Source organism: Brachyhypopomus gauderio, chromosome 12, assembly GCF_052324685.1.
Source record: "Brachyhypopomus gauderio isolate BG-103 chromosome 12, BGAUD_0.2, whole genome shotgun sequence".
NCBI classification, from domain to species: Eukaryota; Metazoa; Chordata; class Actinopteri; order Gymnotiformes; family Hypopomidae; genus Brachyhypopomus; species Brachyhypopomus gauderio.
Window position 1 is genome coordinate 10,014,282 of NC_135222.1, and position 23,085 is coordinate 10,037,366.

The following is a 23,085-nucleotide window of genomic DNA, read 5'->3' on the forward strand; positions in this document are numbered from 1 at the left end:
TTAACGAAATACATTGAAACATTAAAGAACAAAAGACTAACAGAAACGAGGGAGGCTAGACAAACTGCCGTCATTGTGGTCATATATATATAGGAGATCAAAGTAATTTTTATTACAAAAAGTTTTTAAGTGTTGTTTGCCCTTGTAGCTTATTACTAGTTAGCATACAAGTCGTGTGATTTTACTGGTAGTTAGGTGTAAACATATTGTGGTACTTTTAAAAATATAAAAGGTCCCTGGATCAACACTGCTGCAAAGACACACAGAGACCTTTTATCAACACTGATACAAAGACACACAGAGACCTTTGATCAACACTGATACAAAGACACACAGAGACCTTTGATCAACACTGATACAAAGACACACAGAGACCTTTGATCAACACTGATACAAAGACACACAGAGACCTTTGATCAACACTGATACAAAGACACACAGAGACCTTTGATCAACACTGATACAAAGACACACAGAGACCTTTGATCAACACTGATACAAAGACACACAGAGACCTTTGATCAACACTGATACAAAGACACACAGAGACCTTTGATCAACACTGATACAAAGAGATTTTTCTTGTCTTTGTCTTCAGCAGTGAAAGAAAATTATGCCTTGACAATCTCTTAAAGATGGAACAACTTTATTTTCTATAAAGCATAAAATATCATATCAGCATAGAACAATGACTTTATAATAAAATATAACAAAATAATAGAAAAATAAATAATATGGAAAGGAGTTTGGGGACCAATTGGCCATATTAGAATGACTTATTGAGCAACAGTATGTTCAACTTGAGCAGCATTCTGCAGTGGAACCAGTTACCTTAGTATTGCTGTTGTGAGTCACAGATGAGTTTTTCATTGTGTTTTGTTTTTACATTACAGCTGTACTTGTATCTCTGTTGTTTGATACATCTCCTGTCGTAAGGCAGAAATAAAGATAAAGCTGTAAGTAATTGTCACACTGATTAGCTTATCTAGTTTTAAGATATTTGAAGAAAACAGACCATAGTCAGCTTTGGCCTAGAGTAGTTGTGCTGAATATAATGGCACATTTATGACAGTTTGTATGGAATATTTATGGATTTTTTTATATACTTAAAATACACTAAATACACTTTTGAGATCAAAGTGTATTACAGTGTGTAATATAGTATAGTACTGTTGCCAAAATATATGGGAAATATTTTAAACAATTGTAAACCTTACCACAACAGAATTAAATCTGTAAAATATTATACTAAATATATTACATTCCACATGTGGGACAATATTTCATACGTATGATCCATACATTAAAATAATTTTAATATTACAGTATATTTTTATTAATACATCACGATACATTGTTGTTTTGTAAAAGAGCCAACATATAAAATGAACAATGTAATCTATGTTTTTGCTACTTTGGGTTACTTCAAGAGGAAAGATATGGAGTGAGATTCTATTCTTTAGAAGGTAAAAACAAGGTTTAATGGAGGAAAACAGCAATTAAAGGCAGAACTTGCATTTTAGCACTAAGCACTGTCACAGTTATGCAGTCTGGGCTCCCATGATCTTTTGGACTGTTCTCATTTTTGATGGTTTCATTGTTTCTTGTCCTGTTTTTGTATCATTTCATTTCATTTTATGAAATTTACCACCGATACAGACACAAGTGCAAGCATACACCGTTTATGGTAGGGGGAGCTAGTAGCTAACTGTAGATTTTATTACTGACTCTCTAAGATCAGCTTTTAGAGGTGGTTCACGCTGAGGGACGGGGTTAGTGACTTCTATTGATAGTTCAAGTGATCATTTATCAAGGATTAATTCTGGTCATAGACAAAGTGGTCGTGCACATAAATAAATCACACGTGCATGGAAAGCTGAACTGCACAGCTGTGCTAATTCGTTGGTGCTAACACGCATATCCTGTGTATGCCTGCCAGCTGTCATTTTAAACTCATTGATTTTTACATCTTTGTAGTAAAGGCAGAAATGTTATTCCATAAGACGTGTGCACACTGTTTGGTATGTGTGTTGCATGTATGAATAGGTTCATGCGTGTGGTAGTATATGCTAATTGAACCAACTATTTCTTGAAGCAAAAATAATACCAGATTCTAACCATTTTACAGAATAACAAGAATGAATGTAACCACTGCATTATTCATTCTGCAAGCAGGAAGTTTTGTTTCATCATATCACGAAGTTCATTAGAAGTTTACATCCGCATTGAGGGGCTGAAATGTATGCATGCGAGACTCACCAACCATAAGAACCAACATCTATATAAGAACGTCAACGGGAAAAGTTGCAGTAAATCATTTATCTAAAAATTACAGTTGCTACTGGAAGAACATCTCATTGCTTATCAATAAAACTAATTCCACAGTTATTGCACCAATCTCTGACGAATCAATAAAAAATATTTGATGTTACACTTTAACCACACACACATACAGCTCCATCCTATATTACTTTATAAATATATGGACATGTCAGTACATATTTCTGAAATGGAAAAACCTAGCACAAAATGAATGTGTGTGTTTCACCAATGAAACTCATTTTCAGACTCTCCATGTGTGTCTCAATCTCTTCCTTACTGTAAAATCATTGAAAAGGCAACTTTTGTCTTTGCAGTATTAGGTCTCATCACAGATTCAAAGTATAAAATGGTGATGAGAAAGGAAACAATAGAAGTAAAATAGTGATGCGATGACAAGGAACTGCATGGAGAGAGGTGAGAAAAAGAATGGGTTTATTAAAATAATAATAATAAAAATAACAATAATAAAATCAGTTAATAGCAGAACTGATAAGTTGCAGCATTCTCTATTTTGCATTCACTTGTGATAATGAGAAACACTAATGCTAAATTGTCCTTATGAGACAGACAGATGTGTGCAGTCCCATTGGCATGGCGATGGGGATGCCCACGCTGAAGGGCTCGTGGTATGAAAGGTCGTAGCAAGCTTCTCAAGATCCAAATAATGGAGAGGCTCTGTCATACAATCCAAGGCTCTTATTTATTTATTTGTTTGTTTATTTATTTATTTATAAGATGGCCGCCCATCCAACGCAACTTGCAAGCCAGCCAGCGTCTCAGCGGGCAAAAATACTCATAGTGGAACTGCTGAAACTCAGGTGTCCGCCGGATGTCCCTCAGGAAGGCCACATCTAACTCAGATTCTGTGAGAGCGATGAGAAGAAGGAGAAGGGCCAACAAGAGAGTTAGCGTCACCAAAAAGAGTCGCGCCAAACTTCCAATGACCTCACTCATCTGCTCCACCTCCTTGGTACCGGTAGACGGCTGGATGTTTCCCAGGCCAGAGGGTTTCCCTCTTGGCCCAGTCACAGCCCTGCTACCCCAGGGTGCCTCAGACTCCTCCTCCTCATAGATGCGTGGTGGGCCGTTGGTGTGACGACACAGGGTCTGGTCCAGTGAGCAGTTGCTGGAAACAGGTGTGGGTAACATACTGTGGGATGGGCTATAGGATTCCTCAGAGAATTCTGCTGCTCTGTTTCCACCATCTACACCATTGCCATGGGACCTCACCAAAGAGTCACTTCCAGAGACGGACCGCACAGGTGTAGAGTGGCCACTATCACGTAAAGACTCCAGACCTGTTTTAGGAAACAAACAAGAAATAAAGAAATTCATCAGACACGTGTGTTATCTCCATTTAGAGTAGTGATGAAGTTAATACATTGCCCACCCCGGGGAGACTGCTCGTGCCGGCCACTTTCTGGGCGGGGGGCCGGGGCTGCCGACCTGGGATGGCATGTGCTTGCCCTGGCGGGCGGTGGTTGGGGGGGGCTTGGGAGGCGCTCCCTCTGGGCTCTGGGGTGTGGGGCCGGGGCGTGGGGGGGGGGCAGGTGCTGGCCCTCGGCGGGGTGGCTGGCCTCCCCTGTGAGGCCGGGTGGCGGGACCCGGGGCCTGGTGCCCCCCGACCCCGAGCTGGGGCCCTGCCCGTGCGGGGGGACCTGCGCCGCTGCGGTTGCGCCGCTGGGGGGGGTGGGTCGGTCGGCCTGGGTCGGGGGGTCGGGTCTGGGCCTTGGGGCTCCGAGGTGCCTGGGTGGTGGGAGTGGGGTGGTGGATGATGGGGATGTCTGGGGTGGGCCGGGAGGTAGGGTTCCGGACTCCGACCAGCATGTCCTCAATACTGTTGATGTCTGTCATCGTTTGTTCACTGTGCGATTGGTATGGTTGTGGGTGCATACACAGGGGTATGGTGTATATGGGACTAGCGTGTGTGGGTGTATATGTATGTGTAGATATATATGTATATATGTATGTATGTGTATGTATATATTTATATATATGGATGGATGTATGTATGTATATGTGTATATATGTATATATTTATGGGTTAAATGTGTGTGAGTGCATACGTGTATGAAAGAAATGTGTGTCTAGGTGTATGTGGATGTCCGGACCGGCTGCTCTCTGTGGTGGAGGTGGTGTGGATCCGGGCTTGGATGTGGTGGTGGGGGGGGTTGCCGCCCTGGTCTCCCCGGGTCGACCGCTCCCTGCCTTGAGCTGGGGGGGCAGTGAAGTTCGGTGCTCAATGAGCCAGCTAGCAAGCTGGCTCTCCTCTTCCAGAGGACCCTTTCCTCTGGACCTAAGCATTCCCACCCACCCACCCCCCCCCCCCCCCCCCCCCCCCCCCCCCCCCCCCCCACACACACACACACACACACACACACATCCTTGCTCATTTAGGATTCTGGGGACAGGCAGGTACCCAGAGGTTGACGAGGTGGGCCTGCTGCCATGGTTCACCCGTCTCCTCACCACTGTCTGTCCCTCAGTTTTTACTGCACTTTAGACATTGAGGGCCTTTGAGGGGACGGTGTGGACATGCACTCACGTTTGTCCTAGCACCTGTCCCCTCAATTTTAACTGCACCATAGTATCACACACTACGACACATGCATATACACCAACACCTACACACAACACTGGGGGTGGAGGGGTGGGAAGGCCTTCCTTCACCCGCTTCCTGCTCCCTGCCGGGGCGGGGGGGGGGGTTGCTGGCACGGGACTGGGCTGGTGGCTTCCTAGGACCGCTACTGGTCCTTGCTGGTCCAGCCATTTGCCCCTGCCGCAGAGGGTGTGCTAGTCTGGATAAGTGTGTGTCTCTGTCCTTGTTTTCTTCTTGTTTCTGAATGGGTGGATGAATGAGTGCGTGTTGGAGGGAGGGGACATATGGCCAGGTTTGGAGGTGTGAGGGTGAATTTGAGTGTATGTGTGTGTGTGTGTGGGGGTGGATGTGTACATGGTGGGGGTGTATAGGGGCGAATGTAGGGTGGGTTTGGTTATGTGGGTGAGGACAGCTGGTTCTGGGTCGGGGCTGGTCGTGCCCGGTTCACTCATGGACACTCCCCTGAGACTACTGCACCACTCCAGAGGGGGGGCGCCTTGGAGCTCCGGAGTCCGGCTTGGCCCCCCGGCGTAGGGGCGGTTGGCCCGCTCCCCTGGGCGGTGGTGGTATGGGGCGGCCGGGTGCTCCTCGGCGGGAGGTGGGCCCTGCCGGGTGGTGGGTGGCTTTCCGGGCGCGTGGCGCCGTGGTTTTGCCGCTGGCCCCTGGGGGGGGGGGGGGGGGGCATCCTGGGGGGGAGGCGCTCTGTTCCCTCTGGTTCCCCTGGACCTGCGCTCCTTGACTGGTGGGGCGCTGTCCGGGGTCTCTCTCTCCCGCCTGCGGGGGCGGGCATGTGAGGGTTTCTGGGAAGTGCGGCTCTGGTACTCCACCGCTCTGTGGGGGGCCGTGGGCGGGTGGGATTCCCGGGTCTCTCTCCGCCCACCTCTGGCCTCTGGGGGAATGCTGTCGCAGCTACCCACCCTTGCTGGTAAGTACATTCCATACATCTATCCTATGTTGCACTTCTAGGTTGCACATAAACACACACTCACACACACCCATACATCGCACTCATCTGCACTATATGTATTTGGTTTACTTTCTGTACTTCTTTGCAGTGGTCATTTGAGCTGGTTGCGTGTTTTATTTTATTAATATTATTATTATTATTATTTTATTATTATTATTATTTATTTTTTTTTCTTCTTTTCTTTTTCTTCTCCTTTCTTCTCCTACCTCTGTCTTTTCCCTTTTTATTATTTCTCTCCCCCTCTTTTCTTGGTCCACCTAACCCCAATAATTATCACTTTGCATATTGTTATCACTATATATTGTTATCACTACACTATATATTATACAGAATTGTTATAATTGCCATTTAAATCTGTACATAAAAACAAAGTTGTCCTCCAAAGATGGGGGGGTGGAGGTGGGCCAAAAAAAAAAAAAAAAAATAATAATAATAATACATTGCCCACATACAGCACAAAATGAAAAGGCCAAAGTTGCACACTATTAATCATGGAATTAATATCTCTCTTGTGAACTATAGGAAGATTATGATTATGGAACTGGGATCAGTACGATACAATCCAATAGCTAGGATTGAATACGTATAACTGCAGAACAACTACATGACAGTTTTCTAGAAACAGTATGTGAATTTCATTTTACAGTATGATTTGCAGTTATCATAATCAAAGGCCAAGATGAGAGAACGTATGACCTGGTGTACAAAAACCTGGGCACAGAGAACATGGGAATCGTTTGGTCCTTCATATGTTCTACATGGTCATGTGAAAACCAACGCATGCAAGTATTTACAATGCTGAGCACAAAATACATTTTCCATTTCTTTTATCCTTTAAATAACTTATCAATTCTTTGTATCTGTAAGCATTTTTTCATGTTCTGTAAGACAAATTTTCTGCATTATGTATATTATCACGCTACAACAGAAATTAGCATTTTTGTCAGCATGTTTTACAGTGAAATGTAATATGAATTGAAACATATTACAATCCATGATAATATTAATAAAAGTATAAAAAGACAAAATCTTAGGAAAATCTTTGGATCTATTCAGCACTGCAATGTCCTTTCTGCCAGAAATTGCTGTGGGTTCCATGATAATAATAAAAAATATATAATAAAATAGGGAGACAATGGAAGGATGTTTCTGATAAAATAATATATTGAGCAATACTTGAACTTTTAAAGCCCTTGCTCCATCTATACTACTGATCCAAGAGAAATAAACAAGAGTATGCAATGAAAGTTCTAGCAGGGAGAAGACATCAGCTGGGTGAAGGGCTCATAGCGGAAGTGCAGCAGCTCACTGCTGACTGTCCTTCAAGTCCAATGATTATGTAGCACATTACCACTGTGCTGAAGAAGCCACTAGCATAAAAACATTGCATGCTGAAAGTTTGAATGAGAGACACTTCACAAATAATACTTAATTGCTAAAATAGATGTATTCATGTATGGGTAAAAACAGATTTATAAAAGAAGGTCACATTAGGTTAGGTGTACCTCAATTTGTAATTTTATTCATTTATTTTATTAATTTTATACCTGTCTAACTACCTAAGGATCAGTTCACATGCATCTGCTCTGCAGTCTGGACATGTATTCATATGCACATATCTGGAGTCCTTCACACAGCTTTAAATACATGCTGATGAAAGCTAGCGAGCTAGTTGCACAAGAATGGCACAGAAAAGGGACACAGATACAACATGTTACCTAACATTATTATATCTAGCTGTTGCAAGCTAACCAGCAATATGTTACTGCACTGAACTCAATTTTCAACATGTTTTCCCAATACTATCTTTGACAGATGTGAGTACCAACTAGTCATATGTTATTTTTGCCAGTTATGATAATATTAGGTGTTTTTTAAACGTGAGGTAGTTGAATACAATGAGGAAAACAATGAGATGTGTTTCTCTCTTGGGGGGAGTGGTTTTGGAAGAAAGGCTGAAGGAAGGGTGTGGACTGGTTTGGTTCAACATTTTGCATTCACTACTCCAGAACTGAACTAAAGTACAACAGTAAAGCCCTTAACCACAGTACAGTACTAAACTACAGGTCTAAAGTACACTACAATACTCAACTATGAAAACAACGACACTGCTGCCCTTAAGTCTATCCACTCAGAACTTACCATAACACACACACACACACACACACACACATGCACACACATGCACACACATGCACACACACACACATGCACACATGCACACATGCACACACACACACACACACACACACACACACACACACACACACACACACACACACACACACACACACACACACACACAGTGTCAATTTAAGCATGGCGACAAGCCTGGGTATTACCTTCAGGTCTGCCAGGTCGATCATACAGTGGTAGGCTGAGTGTGGACGCAGCCCCAGACGAACTCCCCGGGTCCGGCAGGGAGGGGACCAGGGGCAGAGCACCCAGCACCTTTCCCAGCAGCCTGGGACCCAGAGTCAGCACACGTACCTTCACGTCCCGGTAACAGTGATTGATCATTCGAAGGTGAACATTCACCTTCGTCTTAATCCGGATCAGACACTTGACCATGCTGCTGGCACGAGTATGTGTGTGTGTGTGTGTGTGTGTGTGTGTGTGTGTGTACGTGAGTGTGAGCGAGTGTGCGTGTGTGTACGTGAGTGTGAGTGAGTGTGAAAAAGAAGGCACTCAACTCAACCAATACATGCAAGCACTCACTAACCTACTGCCACCTCCTTTCCCTAGTTCAAGTCATAGCAAAAGAACAAACTGAACCCACTTCACACATAAGCCCCACCCACTCCACACATAAGCCCCGCCCACTCGACACACAGCTTATTGTCACTTACACCATAATGACATACATGGACTCCTGAAAGACTCTATTTACAGGAGAAGTAATAATAACCCTGTAGATAGTAACACAATAGGGAACAAAGTTTCTCACTCTCCACTGTGTGTGCATTTGTATGCATGACACTATGTCAGGGCAAGTGTGTGTGATAGCAAAAGGAAGAAAGTGAGAATTGTAAAATTTGTTTGTTAGGAACTAATTTCTTAGCATTGTATAATCTGCACTATTCGATAGTAATACATAATGTGGACATATTACAGAAAAACGATAAATTCCAAGCAGGTATAAAGGCTTTGAGTCTGTCAGACCCCATGAGCTTAAACAATTACTTCATTTGTTGCTGTCTCCCTGTCATGCGTACAGTATCAGTCCTTAGCTTCTGGCTGTTATTTGTATGGGGAAGTGTTTCCGTGCCTTAGGCCAACCGTAGCATGTTCAAAAAGAATTAAATACAATTTTTAAATAGACTATAACAGAACAGTCATTCATGTGTGCACACTCAAACAGTGGTTGTTCTAGAGTGACAGGCACAGATGAATGGTGGGACACTCACAAAGGAAGAGTTCTCAGATTACAAACAGAGGGGTGTAGAGGTTGGCCATTCCAGCTCATGGGTTTGTTTGGGATAAAGAATCACAAAGAAGGACTACTCTCTTTTAAAAAGCGTGTAACACTACAAACAGAAAGAGAGAAATGATCTGATTTCCCTTGGAACTTCCCAGACAAAGGTTTGGTATTAAAAGTATAAAAATATACCTTTACCTTAGACTGTGTGTGTGTGTGTGTGTTTACCCTCCATGATGGATATATGCACTGCTCTCCTGCGTGTCCGGGGCACACTGCTCTGCCGTGGACCATGTGTGATGGACGGACAACTCCTACTTGGGACCATCCCAGTCCTGAGGAGTGGACACGCGCACACACACACACACACACACACACACACACACACACACACACACACACACACACACACACACACACACACACACACACACACACACACACACACACACACACACACACACACACACACACACGCACGCACGCACGCACGCACGCACGCACGCACGCACGCACGCGCACGCACGCACGCACGCACACATACTTTTATGACTCAAAATCTTTTCTTCGACTGATGCACATGGAGCTTAAAAGCTTATGAACATTTTAATGAAGAATATTTGAGGTGATGAGATTTGAGTTAATGACATTGAATTTATGTGTAAATGAGTTAGCTAATATGTTCATGAGTTAATGAGCTAATACGTTTATTCGTTTATTAGTTAAGCAGTTAATAAAAGAGACAATGTGAGATTAGGAGTTAATGAGCCTCTATATTAAACAAACACACTGCAATCGTAAAACCCACCGGTGGATTTCTGGTGGCTCTCGTCTGATTTTAGCACTTTGTTCCATCACCTCTTTAGCCACTTTCCCACTATGAAGAAACAGAACACAAACCAATATAACATACCAGTTACTTAACATATCAAAATAGGTCAAATGGTGAAAAAGACAGAAGTAGTTGATTTATTTTCATTTACCTGTATTTGAAGCGACTCCCTTTGAAGAAAAGATTACTGCTGGACACCGTCCGTACTTCACTTGATTTTTCAAACCTGGATAAAAGAGTAAGAGTAATGTTTTCCATATTCTACTAAATCAGATTCAACAAAGATGAGACCTTCTTAACGGTTTTTTTTATTAGAAATCTTTCCTTAGACATATGGAATTATATAAAGTTATAGTTTAATTAAGGTTTGTGGAAACTAGTTTATTGTAATACTACTCTACTCACTGGTAGAAGGCCTGGTTCTCCACCCCACACTTCCATAGATGCTTACACGCTTCAGGTGTTGGGGCAAAGTAGGTAAGAATGATCTTCTGATCCTGAGTTTAGGAAAAAGGCCAAAGACTTTTGTAATTATAAGGGAAATAACAGAGCTGCAAACAGTGATTAAGGGGTCCATCAATGATTAAGGCATTCATCAAGTTCATATGTACTGTGGAAGCTAAAACCTCCCACCATGGGTGGTGGATGTTGACTTTCTGAGCTTTTTGTTATGGTATGAAAAGCTAAGAACTGCAGTGGTGCTCTAATAAAATAACATGCTTTGCTACATTGAATCAGACTGAATAAAACCTTTATGACTTACTGGATGGCTTCAACAAAATGTTGTGAACATGGATGCAAAAATTGGTGGTGACTAAACCAGGCATTGTGGTTTTGAATTTTGTGTGTGTGTGTGTGTGTGTGTGTGTGTGTGTGTGTGTGTGTGTGTGTGTGTGTGTGTGTGTGTGTGTGTGTGTGTGTATTGCGCAAATAGCAATAAACAGATGCAACCGTCTCAGGGATGTTTCATTAAATGTTTTTCTTCTGTCCCTAAAGTTACTAAAAGTTAAAATAAAAATAACATTGACAATATGACTAAAACGTACCTCTTTAAGCAATGTGTTAATGCAGTACACTTTGTTATCTTATACTTAGCCTGATTATGTGATTTGTTTGAGACTTGTGTATTCGTCTGTATAATTTGTTTTTGTGTAATTTGTGTGTTAATGGGCCGCCCAATGGAGGATGGGTTCCCGTTTGAGTCTTGGTCCTCCCAAGGTTTCTTCCTATTCCCCACCATCTAGGGAGGTTTTCCTTGCCACTGTCGCCTTTGGCTTGCTCATTAGGGATTTGGACCCATAGTATTGTTAACCTTGTAAATCCTGTAAAGCGCTTTGTGACAACATGTGTTGTGAAAAGCGCTATACAAATATATTTGATATTTGATTTGACTTTATGCATTGGTTTAATTTAATATGTAGTAGAACTGGTCATGTGACTAGAGTTTAGTTATATGCATAATGGAGCATTGTGAGTAAAAACCAACATGGACGCAGAGAAAATGTACATGGTCCAAGAGGCACACGCAGAAACCCTTGATTTGTTTTATATTTGTCAATTATATCAGTAAATGCGAATTTATGTGATGTGTTTTGAGTAATCTTAATTGGGTTCAACACATATCCATGGGGCTAACATTTTTGGGGTCTGTTTATATATAAACAATCAAGACACTTTGAAATGGCTGATATATATATATATTTTTTTTTTTATCAGTACATTTTCTATGCTTAATATGTTTTTAAAGTCAAAAGTCATCCCTACAATGTGTGGTTATATTTTCATTGGATCTGTGTAGCTATAAAAGATGTGCCTGATTACTAATGCGTGACATTTAATTGTGTCTAGACTAGTGAGTGCAATGGTATGTGTATGTGAAGTCCAGTTTAAACCTGTCATGGTACGGCGGGCCCCCGGGCGGGGCCTATGTTTGTCCACGGGTGTTTGGTTTGTGCACTTTCTTCATTAAAACCCCCCTTTTCCCTGAGACTTGGTGTGATCGCTTCCATTTTATTTCGCACTCCCTGCCCGTTCCAAAACCGAATTAGGATCAAACTTTTCTGTGTTTAAAGTATGTGGAGTTCAGATTTGCAGAGTTTCTGTGTAAATTGTTTTGTCACTTTACATTTTAAAATACAAGACAAGGTGTTAAACATGCACAAGCTGGCCTTTGCATCTTTTATGAATTGCTGGTGAGTTTCTGAGTTTTTGATGATGATAAAATATGCTAAGTATTGTATTTCTTGGCCTGCACTGATTATATGATAATATGACTACATTTAGGAAGCCCTGCACATTGCATTGGTCTATTGCTGTGTTGCACTGTATTACAGGAAGTTCCAGCTTAATGTTGTAGTATGACATGATGGTCCATGAACTGTTGCCCTGTATCATACTGAGTCATATCAAGCAGTTATATCAAATTGATGCTGTGGACAAATGTAAAATGTTTAGGTGCAAGGGTAGATGAAAAGTTAAATGTCAATACATTTATCTACTTAGACCTATATTGCATTTACTGTTTATGTTTATTCCATTTTTGGTCTTGTAGATGAAACTGGGAGTGCTACTGCTCTGATTAATATGATAGCTACTGAGATGTGTCGCTCAATCCAGTCTTTAAAAGTGTTTATTTACAAACTGGCACATTGCATGAAATGTGATTCAAAAACTGAGTTTTTGATGATGGTCCTAAATCTCAAAGTGCTGCAGTATTGTTGTGTGTTGCACAGCACTGCGAGACATGCATGCATTGTAACTACTGTTAATGTATGACATTAAGTTCCATAACTGAAGCGTAGGTGAATGTGAAGTCTGCTTTAGACTCAACTAGCCTTTTACATTTTTTTCAGGTCTGTTCAAATATACTGAGGTCAGATTTGCACGTTTAATGAAAACAGTTTCTCTCTTTGTAGTTTATCTTTTATGCAACATTTTAAAGATGTAAATGTGTTACAAATGTACAAACTGGCACTTTGCATCTAATTTGGTTATCTGGTGACTCAGTTTTTTATTATATATATATATTGGTATTTTATACCAAACCTTTGTTTTATTATTATATATATTATATATTTATGACTCTAACCTATCAGAATTAATGGAGTGAGAAGAAGAGGATATCAGGGAAGTTTCATGATAACTGAACTATTCCTACTGTTTGAAGTTCAGTTGTCACTGGACTTGGGACACTGTAATTGAGAGAAAGAGCCAGCTGTGTACGAAGTCTGGATTGGACTGAAGGAGGCATTCAACATGTTTTTCTGGTGTGGTCAGAGTATGTGTAGGTCAGATTGGTACGGGTAAAAACAATGTAACTGCAATATTTTATATACAAGGCAAGGTGTTTACAATGAACAATCTGGCCTTTAGCAACTAATTTGAAATGCTGGAGGAAATATAAAGAGCAACGTACTCTTATGATATGACTAAGAATAGCATGCCTTGGAACTGTTACACTGAACAAGACTTAATCATACCAACTGAGGCCTTCCACAAGATGTTTTGAACATGTAGGTCAAGTTAGGTAGTGATTTTTTTTCTGTTGTGGTATAAATAGCAATGAATTAATATCCACCATTAAATGCATAGTTTACAAAGAGGTCTGTAACAGAATAGTTTTCTGTACTGAAGAGTTTTATTTGTGACATCATTGTTCTTATTTAACAAAACAAAGTATTTTAGTTTTGCATGTTTTCACCTAAATGACCATCACTGTGCCACCCAGAGGCTGATTCACACCGAACTTGGTCAAATGAATGTCATCTGATATTTATGTACCCAATTTAAAATCAAATTACTCCAGCACATTTTTTTTGCAAACCAGTTTGGAAGAGCTTCACATAAAATTATTATTGTATCATATTCACATTGCACTAAAAGTCTGACATTGTTTGATAAATATTCATGTACGTGAAGAGTTAACCTCAGTGAAGAATCTGAATAAAGGAAAATCTGTAACAAATAGGAGTGTTTGGACCCCTAAATATTTCATTCAAATTTTAAATTCTATCACGCTAAAGAGACTAACAACTACTAGCTACTATTTGTTCATCTACTCACCTCCTGTTGATTTGCATAAATATGGAAGGTCTTTCCCTCAAACTTCATTTTAGTAACTTCATTCCTGTCCACAAGAACACCAGCCAGATGCAGTTATTCAGTCACACACACACACACACACACACACACACACACACACACACACACACACACACACACACACACACACACACACACACACGCACACACAGCATATGACATGACAGATATTGTCCAACTGACCATTTGAGGAAATGCACTCTGCGGTTCCCCTGCAGTACCACAAAACCAAACGGCGTGAAGGCCAGAAATGCTGCATTTCCTGACACGTCCTATCATACATGATGAAAAAAAGAACAAACACTTCTAATTATATCAAGCTAATATACATTTTCTGATATTATAAACGTTGGTTAAACCAAAGTCCAACTCCAAAACAGCACAGGAAAGCTGAAAAGACTCAGACAACCACTTCTGAAGGCCAATGTGCTTCAGATGTGTCATAGCAGGACAGACAGGAAATGATGGTGATGTGTGCAGGTATTGACCTTACAAGGGTGAGGATCAACCCCATATGTCTCCAAAGTCTGGGCCTTTCTTAAGAAATTCAACTCAGAGGTCTCAGGAGTCTGACCTCTGTGAGAGGAAGAGAGTGATGGAATCATACAGTCATCAGCACACACACAAAGACACAGACACGTGCACATTTCTGTACATCTATATAGAGTACATATGCACACAAAGACATACACAAAAAATTCAGATCACTGCAGACTCCTGAAAGTAATTCTTAGGGTTTGGACCCTGTCACTAATCTGATCATGTTCTGACTTTTGTTTCATGGACATCATTCAGTGGACAAAGATTAAGGAAAAGCTTTGGAAGAAAGTAAGTTAATTACATGACATTACATCATGTCATCTCTTACATTAACTCAGCTTTGTGGATCTCAGCGATGCGGCGTTCGAGACGTTCAGAGTGCTTGGGGAAAAACTGGAACTTGGAGCTGTAGCCCTCTGGATGCTTCCCTGCATCATAGTCTCCGATCTCAGCTAGAGGATAAGACAAGACTGTGAGCCAGCTTCATACAAATGAAAAACAGTTTACCAGGAAAAGAATCAAGATGGCCTCCATTATTTTATCAGTTAATGTACTCACTGAAACTTCAATATAATGCCAATTTGTTATTGAGTGTTTTCAGTTCCAGTACCATGTGTCCTACCCCATACATAGTACATCAACATACCGCATAACCCTATACATGGTACTCCAACATATTACCTAAGCTCATACACAGTACTATAGCACACTACCTTACCCCATACACAGTACTGTAGTACATTGCCTAACCCCATACACAGTACTATAGCACACTGCCTAGAACACTGTCTGAACCATACCAGTACTCTAGAACACCATGTGAACCCATACACAGTATTCTAGAACACTGTGTGAACCCATACCCTGTACTCTAGAACACTGTGTGAACCCACACTCCTGTACTCTAGAACACTGTCTGAACCCATACCCAGTACTCTAGAACACTGTGTGAACCCACACTCCTGTACTCTAGAACACTCTCTGATCCCACACTCCATAACACTGCCTGACTGTGGTCACTTACCTTGTAGGATATATGCAGCTAGCATAGCTGCATCTGAACTCCTGCAAAGTAGTCGTCCATGGTACAAATCTCTCTTAATCTGCAAAAAAACTAGATATCTAAAACAAAAACAATAAAATGGTTAAAGAACTGTGTAGAAATAGTAAGGATACTATATATGTAAAGGATATGTATATGTATATAAGGATATGTATATCACAGTGTATATAATTGACCACCTAGTGATCTCTTCTTTGAGAGCAGCTGGGTCAGGGGGGTAAAACTTCACTCGCAGACACATAGTGAACGGTGGCTGAGCTGAGACAAGAAGAATAAAGAGCATAAAGACAAGGACAATGGGTGGCAATCTAGGGTTTCCCTGTGATCAGATATTACGGGGCTGAGATATCATCTTTCACAGCAATGCAATGCCCCATTAAAGCGCTAACTCTTGAAAGAACAACAGAATATATGACTTACATCTCATCTGTTTGGTAATTGACTTGGTCAGCTCTAGCCAATGCTGAAATAACAGAATCAAAGTTGAGTCATGTTAATAATAATTTCATTTTTGTTTCAAAATGTCAAAAAGGTGATTTAGAAATAGTCAAAAAAGTCATGCATCTCAGAAGTGTTAATGATACAGCTCCAGAATAGTGTTCAAAAAAGAGATTTACATAGGATAATCCCATTTCACTACCCAACCTACATCCTTTTATTTGTGAGTTGTACTTGGTATCAACAATGAAGCACTTTAAAGTCATCACAAGTTCCAACAGCTGTAAGAGGTTTGAGAGGATTCTCCTCAGGTCGAGCATCAAGATAATGCTTTAAATCTCTCAACTCATCTTGGTTAGGGATGACCATGTATCACCTTTAAATGTCCATGTAAAAAGTATGAATTTTGCAGCTAGTTTGTTCTTTCAAGCATTCAATAAAACTGTAGAAAATGTGATGTAGTTAAGGACTGGGATATAAGTTATGCTTGGTTGGAACAAGCAGATACAGTAGTACATCCAGCCTTGTTTCCTCATGAATTTTAAGGAGGAGATAGAGATGGCGACAGTGAAGATTATCTACAATAAGACTCCATTTGAAATCAAGGTGGTGTTGTCATGGCAGTCTGTAATGGTAAAACATTGGAAATATTCACAAATTACACTGACAAATGATTAGTTAATTAAGTTCTGAACCACATAATGGCTTCTCTGTCTAAACTGACCAGATATCCTCTGCAGTATTGTAGTCAACAGTGTAAAAATGCTGCACTCAAGTTATTACTAAATAAAACAATGTTAACTTCTTGTTGCTTGGAAGATAAGTATCCAGTATTAAGATGCTTGTCCATCCTGGCACCCAGCTTATTGAACTGCCACTGGTCATTCCCACTATTGTCTAGTAAGTACATTCAAATTGCTTTATAAATATTATAGCATGTACACTAAATGGACAGAAGTATTGGAACACACGTCTTAATCACTGGACTCAGGTGTATCGTTCAGTACCATTGCCACGTGTATAAAATCAAGCACCTAGTCAGTCAGTATGTAGTTAGAAACATTTGCAAAGTAATGGCTCGTTATAATGAGCTCACTAAACTTGAACATGGTACTTGGATGCCACCAACCCAGTTCATAAAATTTTTCCCTCCTCGGTATCCCACAATCAACTGTGAGTGGTTTTATCGAAGTGGAAGTACTTAGGAACCATAGCAACTCAGCTAAGAAGTGGCAGACCACATAGAGGATACAGAGTAGGGTCACGGAGTGCTGAGGCATGAAGTTAATAAAAGTCACCAACGTTCTGCTGACTCAATAACATGCGATCCTTATGTCACCAAGCGCAATGCCAAGCGTTGCATGGTGTGGTGTAAAGCACACTGCCACTGCTCTATGGAGCGTTCTGGTGAGCGAAGAATCATGCTTCTCTGTCTAGCTGTCTAATGGACGAGTATGGGTTTGGCAAATTCCAGGAGAATGTTACCTGCCTGACTGTGGAGGCTGAAACATTTGGTGGAACAGTGAGAGAAAATGCTATGAAGCTCATTTTCATGAGGTGAACCAGACTCCTTAGCTCCAATGAAGGAAAATCTGAAAGTTTCAGAATTGTAAGACATTTTGGACAATTGTATGATGCCAACATTGTGGGAAGAGTTAGTAAGCCTAATGTGTAGGTCCACATGTATTTTTAGAGTCTAACCTACATTCATAATCTCCACCCATGGATTCTCCTACCATTTATATGCTAATGATATCCAACTGACCCTGTCCTTTTCACCTTCTGACACAGCATTATTGCTGATATCTCATCATGGATGGCATCCCACAACCTGAAACTGAATCTCAGCAAGATTGAGCAAAGTTATGGAGCAACTAGTCTGTACAAGAATCTTGCCTCTTCTTTTAAAAACTGCTTTAACAGTCCATTCATTAATGCAAGAAACTTTCATGTAACTGGTTATCCTGCTGTCTTACTTAAAGCTACTAACTTCACTGTTTCATGCAAGTTTCCTTTTCAACATTCTGAGTTTGACATTTTCTCTTCATGGAGGTCACACAGGTACTTCTTCAGACTCTTACTGATCCAGGTTTAATTACCACAGCCCAATCTGGTGGGTCTTCTTACACATGTCATCAGACCATTGCAAGTGATTCAAAACAATGCAGATTTTGCCACATCATTGAAAAGCACTTAAATGTAACATATTCATGGAAGATTTTATATATAAAACTGTTTTGTTTAGTAAAGGCACTAGAATTGTTTTGTATACTATAGCATTGTTAGGTATTGTATCTCTGAATCTAAGTTCCAGTTCCAGAAAAAAAGCAGTTTTTTTTTCTGACAGTATCTCAGTTAAGTGTATTTTGGACCTGGCATGTCAATGATGTTCAGAAAAAAGGAAGCAAACATCAGTTCTCCAGGGTGGAAGGGTCTGACTGGTGCTCTTCTCCCTCTGGGATGGCTCTCACCTCTTGCTGTCCTCCACGCCTGAGACAGGATAACTGAAATAGATCACCTGGTGGAATCTAAGACACTAATATCCCTAACAGAGCTTCTGGGAACTGTCCGTGCCTCCTGGATGAACTCCGGGACCCTAATGCCCACAAAGAGAACTCTGAGACAAACCAAGCCTCCGTAAGAAGCTTGAGGGAAGACTGCGCTTATATGAGCCAAGTTAACAAATCCACAGGTAAATAGGAGAGACAGTGTTCAGGCATCAGTGTTCAGTGCTTCTAAAGGCAGAACATAACGAGACAACAGCAAACAGGTGGTGTGCAAAAAGATACAAGACACAGAACCTGAGTGGGAGGTGGCACATAACCAAAACAGAAACATGTGACACAAAAACAAAATATAAATAAAAGGACATATGAAAGCTACCCTTGCAGTATGCAGGCTGCTGGTTCTAGGTAAGGATTCTTTTCTGAGTAGACAACTAAAGCACTTTTGTGTATAACTCCTAGTACTCACTATGGGCCATTGAATGGGGTTCTGTATTACCATTACTAATATTACTACCATTGTCAGTAAGTTGTAGATGAAGTTGTATCTCTTTTTGAACTATATTTTCTACCACAGCAAAATAGTATGTTAGCACAGGCTAACAGGCTGCTGTCAGTTGGCTACCCCTGTAATTACATTAGCTTGTATATAAAAAGAGATGGAAAGCTGTCTACCTTTCTCTCCCATTTGTTTTTGTTTTCTCAGCAAAGATGTTTTGAAATACTTTACAGGAAACATTGGTGGAGCTTTAACTTATCCTTCTCTAATAGTTTTTTAACGCGGAAACACTTACATTTCGTTTGGAAGAGTATGAGTTGCTGGAAGTAGTCTATAATTATATTACTTGTATAATCCAAACAGCTCTACATTGACTCTCTCACATCTTCTCGTCCAGTCACCGGAACTCACCCTCTGTTTGTCTGGGTCAACATATCTGATGCCAAAGTAGTCTTTCTCCAGCAGGCTTAGATGTTGGCAAATCTGCTCAAATAGCCACTGGCCCTTTGCATCCCTCTGTAACACAAGCATAATTGAATTAATGTGATAGTGAAAAAAACAGTTGATCAAATGTCACTGTACCAATATTGTTTTTGTTGATGTTAGAATGCTGCGTTTTGACACTTCATAGAATTATCATACAATTTAATATAGATCCATTACAGTGAAACTGTCCACCTTACTTCATCTTCTATCTCCTTAAAATACATATTTAAAATGGAGGGGGCCTGCATTAGCAATGTGTCTGAAGAGTTGATTTAGCTCATAACATCAAGAGCCTTAATACGTAAGAGCTTAATATTTTAGAATCTCTTGAGTCATCAAATATTAACACGTTCATGAGCACATGTGGAGCTATTTAAACATATTTCATGCACACATTAAAGAAATGGAACAGCAGATGATTTCTGCTTTTATTTATAAACCTTTTAATTAGAGGGAAAGGGCCTAATTACAATGAAACGTCAGCCCTTCTGCAGATCTGATCACTGTACCCATTATGCCGCCTCATATGTGCATTTCACTGCTATAAATTGGCTAACAAACATAAGTGATAGAAAACTAATGACTAAGAATATTGGCATCTCATTGTCACAGCATGACCTCCATGACCTTTCCATGAGGAGAGCAGAATATTCACTACATACTTACAATAACTGTATGCATAGGACATGAAGGACTGCTGGGTTCAAATGCACATGACTGTAGAAAGATTTTCTGAATTTGTCTCCTCTAGAGCCCAAGGCCAATTCATATTGGTTCTGTGACATCAACCATATCAACAGAAAGGTAGTATCATACAAGTTTGACCTCTACAGGGACAGAAACAAAATATATGCAATGTCATTGGTCATTGTAACCTTTTTCAGATCATTTTATACTGCCTCTTATACAGCCAGACTTTGTGGTCAAGATTATATATATATATATATATTAGGGCTGCACGATTAATCGTATTTTTATCGTTATCGCGATGTGAAGTTTCACGATAAACACATCGAAAGAGCCACGATAACTCCTTGAATAACAGCAAACTCTAATTGCGTTATCCTCGTCCAGCAATAGAGGGAGCTATTCGCGCTGCAGACTATGATCACGTGACGTAAGTAGGCAAGAGGCAGAGTGAGGCAGAGTTGCCAGGTTCGCGGTTTTCACGCCAAATTGGGCTTGTTTGAAAATCCAGCCGCGGGTAAAAATTCTGGGGCCGCGGGGTGCGGTTTTTTGGGCTACTTTTGAGTTGGGCTACTGCGGAAGTTACAAGTCAACACTAAGAATCGATCGCGATATAATACTTAATTTGTCTCCAGTTCACACTCGCAACACCCCCCCCCCCCCCCCCCCCCCGCCGACAACTTACACTCGCAGATTTTGTGCGGAAAACTTTTGTAGGACCTGGCAACCCTGGAGTGGGGTGAACACGCTCATCAGACACGCGATTTGGTTTAAGCCTGGTTTACACTTGATGCGGCGCGAGGGTCCGGGAGGCGAAAATAACGTAATCGCGGTGGCTTCGCCCGTGTGCAATTGCCTCGCGCGCTGTCGATTCACGAGGTCGTGCACCTCTCGAATTTTGTACGTTCGCGCGCGCCACGTCTCGGCGCAATGAGAACAGTCATGTTTGCAGGGTTCATACACCTATACAAGGTGAAATTCAAGCACTTGTATGTCACTTTCAAGGTCCATTTCAATAATTCCCAGCACGTTATTGAATTAAATATTTATACATATACTCTAATGATTCGAAATAATTCGCTTTTTTATCACATTATTTAATGTTATTATTTATTTAAAGTTCGCCGCGCGCCGCGTCTCGGCGCAATGAGAACAGTCATGTTTGCAGGGTTCATACACCTATACAAGGTGGAATTCAAGCACTTGTATGTCACTTTCAAGGTCCATTTCAATAATTCCCAGCACGTTATTGAATTAAATATTTATACATATACTCTAATGATTCGAAATAATTCGCTTTTTATCACATTATTTAATGTTATTATTTATTTAAAGTTCGCGCGCGCTGCGTCTCGGCGATATGAGAACAGTCATGTTTGCAGGGTTCATACACCTATACAAGGTGGAATTCAAGCACTTGTATGTCACTTTCAAGGTCCATTTCAATAATTCCCAGCACGTTATTGAATTAAATATTTATACATATACTCTAAATGATTCGAAATAATTCGCTTTTTTTATCACATTATTTAATGGTTGTTTATTTTCAAAACGCCCAATCTTAACGTCTTCACGTTCTCTGTTTCGTCCTGGAATTACAAGAGGCTCGTATTTGTTAACGTAATACATGAAAACTGTTCAGTCAGACAGATATTTGTTGTGAAACGAAGTAGTTACAATTTCAAGCCTTTTCAAATACTTTAGCCTAAATTCCAGCACTTTTCAAACCTGAAACACAAAGCAACATTAAAATTGGTCAGGTAAAAGTTCATTCCCCTGTATTTGAGGGGTGTTTTTTTTATACTACTAGGCCTACATATCGTTTCGGACAACACTGCAAAGAATGTGACACGGCAAGATTAAACGCTTCCGCCGTTCGCGGAGGTTAACGAGGTGTGCGGAGTCGCTCACTCCTGAAAGTATAAACCTAGATTGAATCTATTGTTGAATAAACCTGCAAAATATTTGGAATTATTCTGGATTCATTACACAGTAAAAAACAAAACAAATTAACGTGCTGCTGTTCAGAGAGACACTACATTTCTGTATTTTAATCTTAATTTATCGTGGTTCACATCGATATCGGGATATCCAACAACGTTATCGCACATCGCAATTCTAGTCCATATCGTGCACCCCTAATATATATATATATATATATATATATATATATATATATATATATATATATATATATATATATCTTATAGAAATAGCAATATATTGTGCACGCACACACACACTGATCAGCCATAACATTGAAATCACCTGTCTAATACCTAGTATTGTGAAGATGTTCTATGCTATCTGGCATCTTTTAGGTCCTTTGTGTTTATGATCTGAGATGTTGCCTCCATAGATTGGACATCTGGAAATGTGTTCCACTTTGGGTAGCGGACAGAGTTCAGAATGTGCACTCTGACCAATCTGTGGCAAGCTAGCAAGCTTTAATTTATATAGTGTCTTTTTCATACCCAAGGTCACTTTACATTGAGGGGGGAAATCATTAAGAAGGTGGTAGAAATGTATAGAAAAGATATGGGCCCAAGTATTAAGTTTTGCTTTGAAAGAGGAAATTGAGGAACAGGCACAGAGTTGGAGAGGTATTCCAGAGACTAGCTTCCATGAT

General features: G+C 40.6%; 1 protein-coding gene across 3 annotated transcripts in view; it reads right to left on the reverse strand.

Moving 5' to 3' along the window:
- Nucleotides 1-654: 654 nt before the first annotated feature.
- Nucleotides 655-23,085, reverse strand: part of frmd5b (FERM domain containing 5b) — a 28,951-nt gene continuing 6,520 nt past the window's right edge. For 2 of the 3 annotated variants that reach the window (XM_077023058.1, XM_077023059.1), the window contains exons 2-14: nucleotides 19,695-19,799; nucleotides 16,263-16,305; nucleotides 16,022-16,100; nucleotides 15,804-15,901; nucleotides 15,108-15,231; nucleotides 14,728-14,815; nucleotides 14,423-14,511; nucleotides 14,201-14,264; nucleotides 10,544-10,635; nucleotides 10,290-10,364; nucleotides 10,115-10,183; nucleotides 9,535-9,641; nucleotides 655-3,620 (exon numbers count right to left, since the gene is read on the reverse strand). In XM_077023058.1, coding sequence (XP_076879173.1) covers nucleotides 3,043-3,620; nucleotides 9,535-9,641; nucleotides 10,115-10,183; nucleotides 10,290-10,364; nucleotides 10,544-10,635; nucleotides 14,201-14,264; nucleotides 14,423-14,511; nucleotides 14,728-14,815; nucleotides 15,108-15,231; nucleotides 15,804-15,901; nucleotides 16,022-16,100; nucleotides 16,263-16,305; nucleotides 19,695-19,799 — 1,611 coding nt within the window. In that variant the 3' untranslated portion in view covers nucleotides 655-3,042. Of the gene's footprint in view, nucleotides 3,621-9,534; nucleotides 9,642-10,114; nucleotides 10,184-10,289; nucleotides 10,365-10,543; nucleotides 10,636-14,200; nucleotides 14,265-14,422; nucleotides 14,512-14,727; nucleotides 14,816-15,107; nucleotides 15,232-15,803; nucleotides 15,902-16,021; nucleotides 16,101-16,262; nucleotides 16,306-19,694; nucleotides 19,800-23,085 lie in introns of those variants that run through there. The other variant, XM_077023060.1, reaches the window with a different exon arrangement.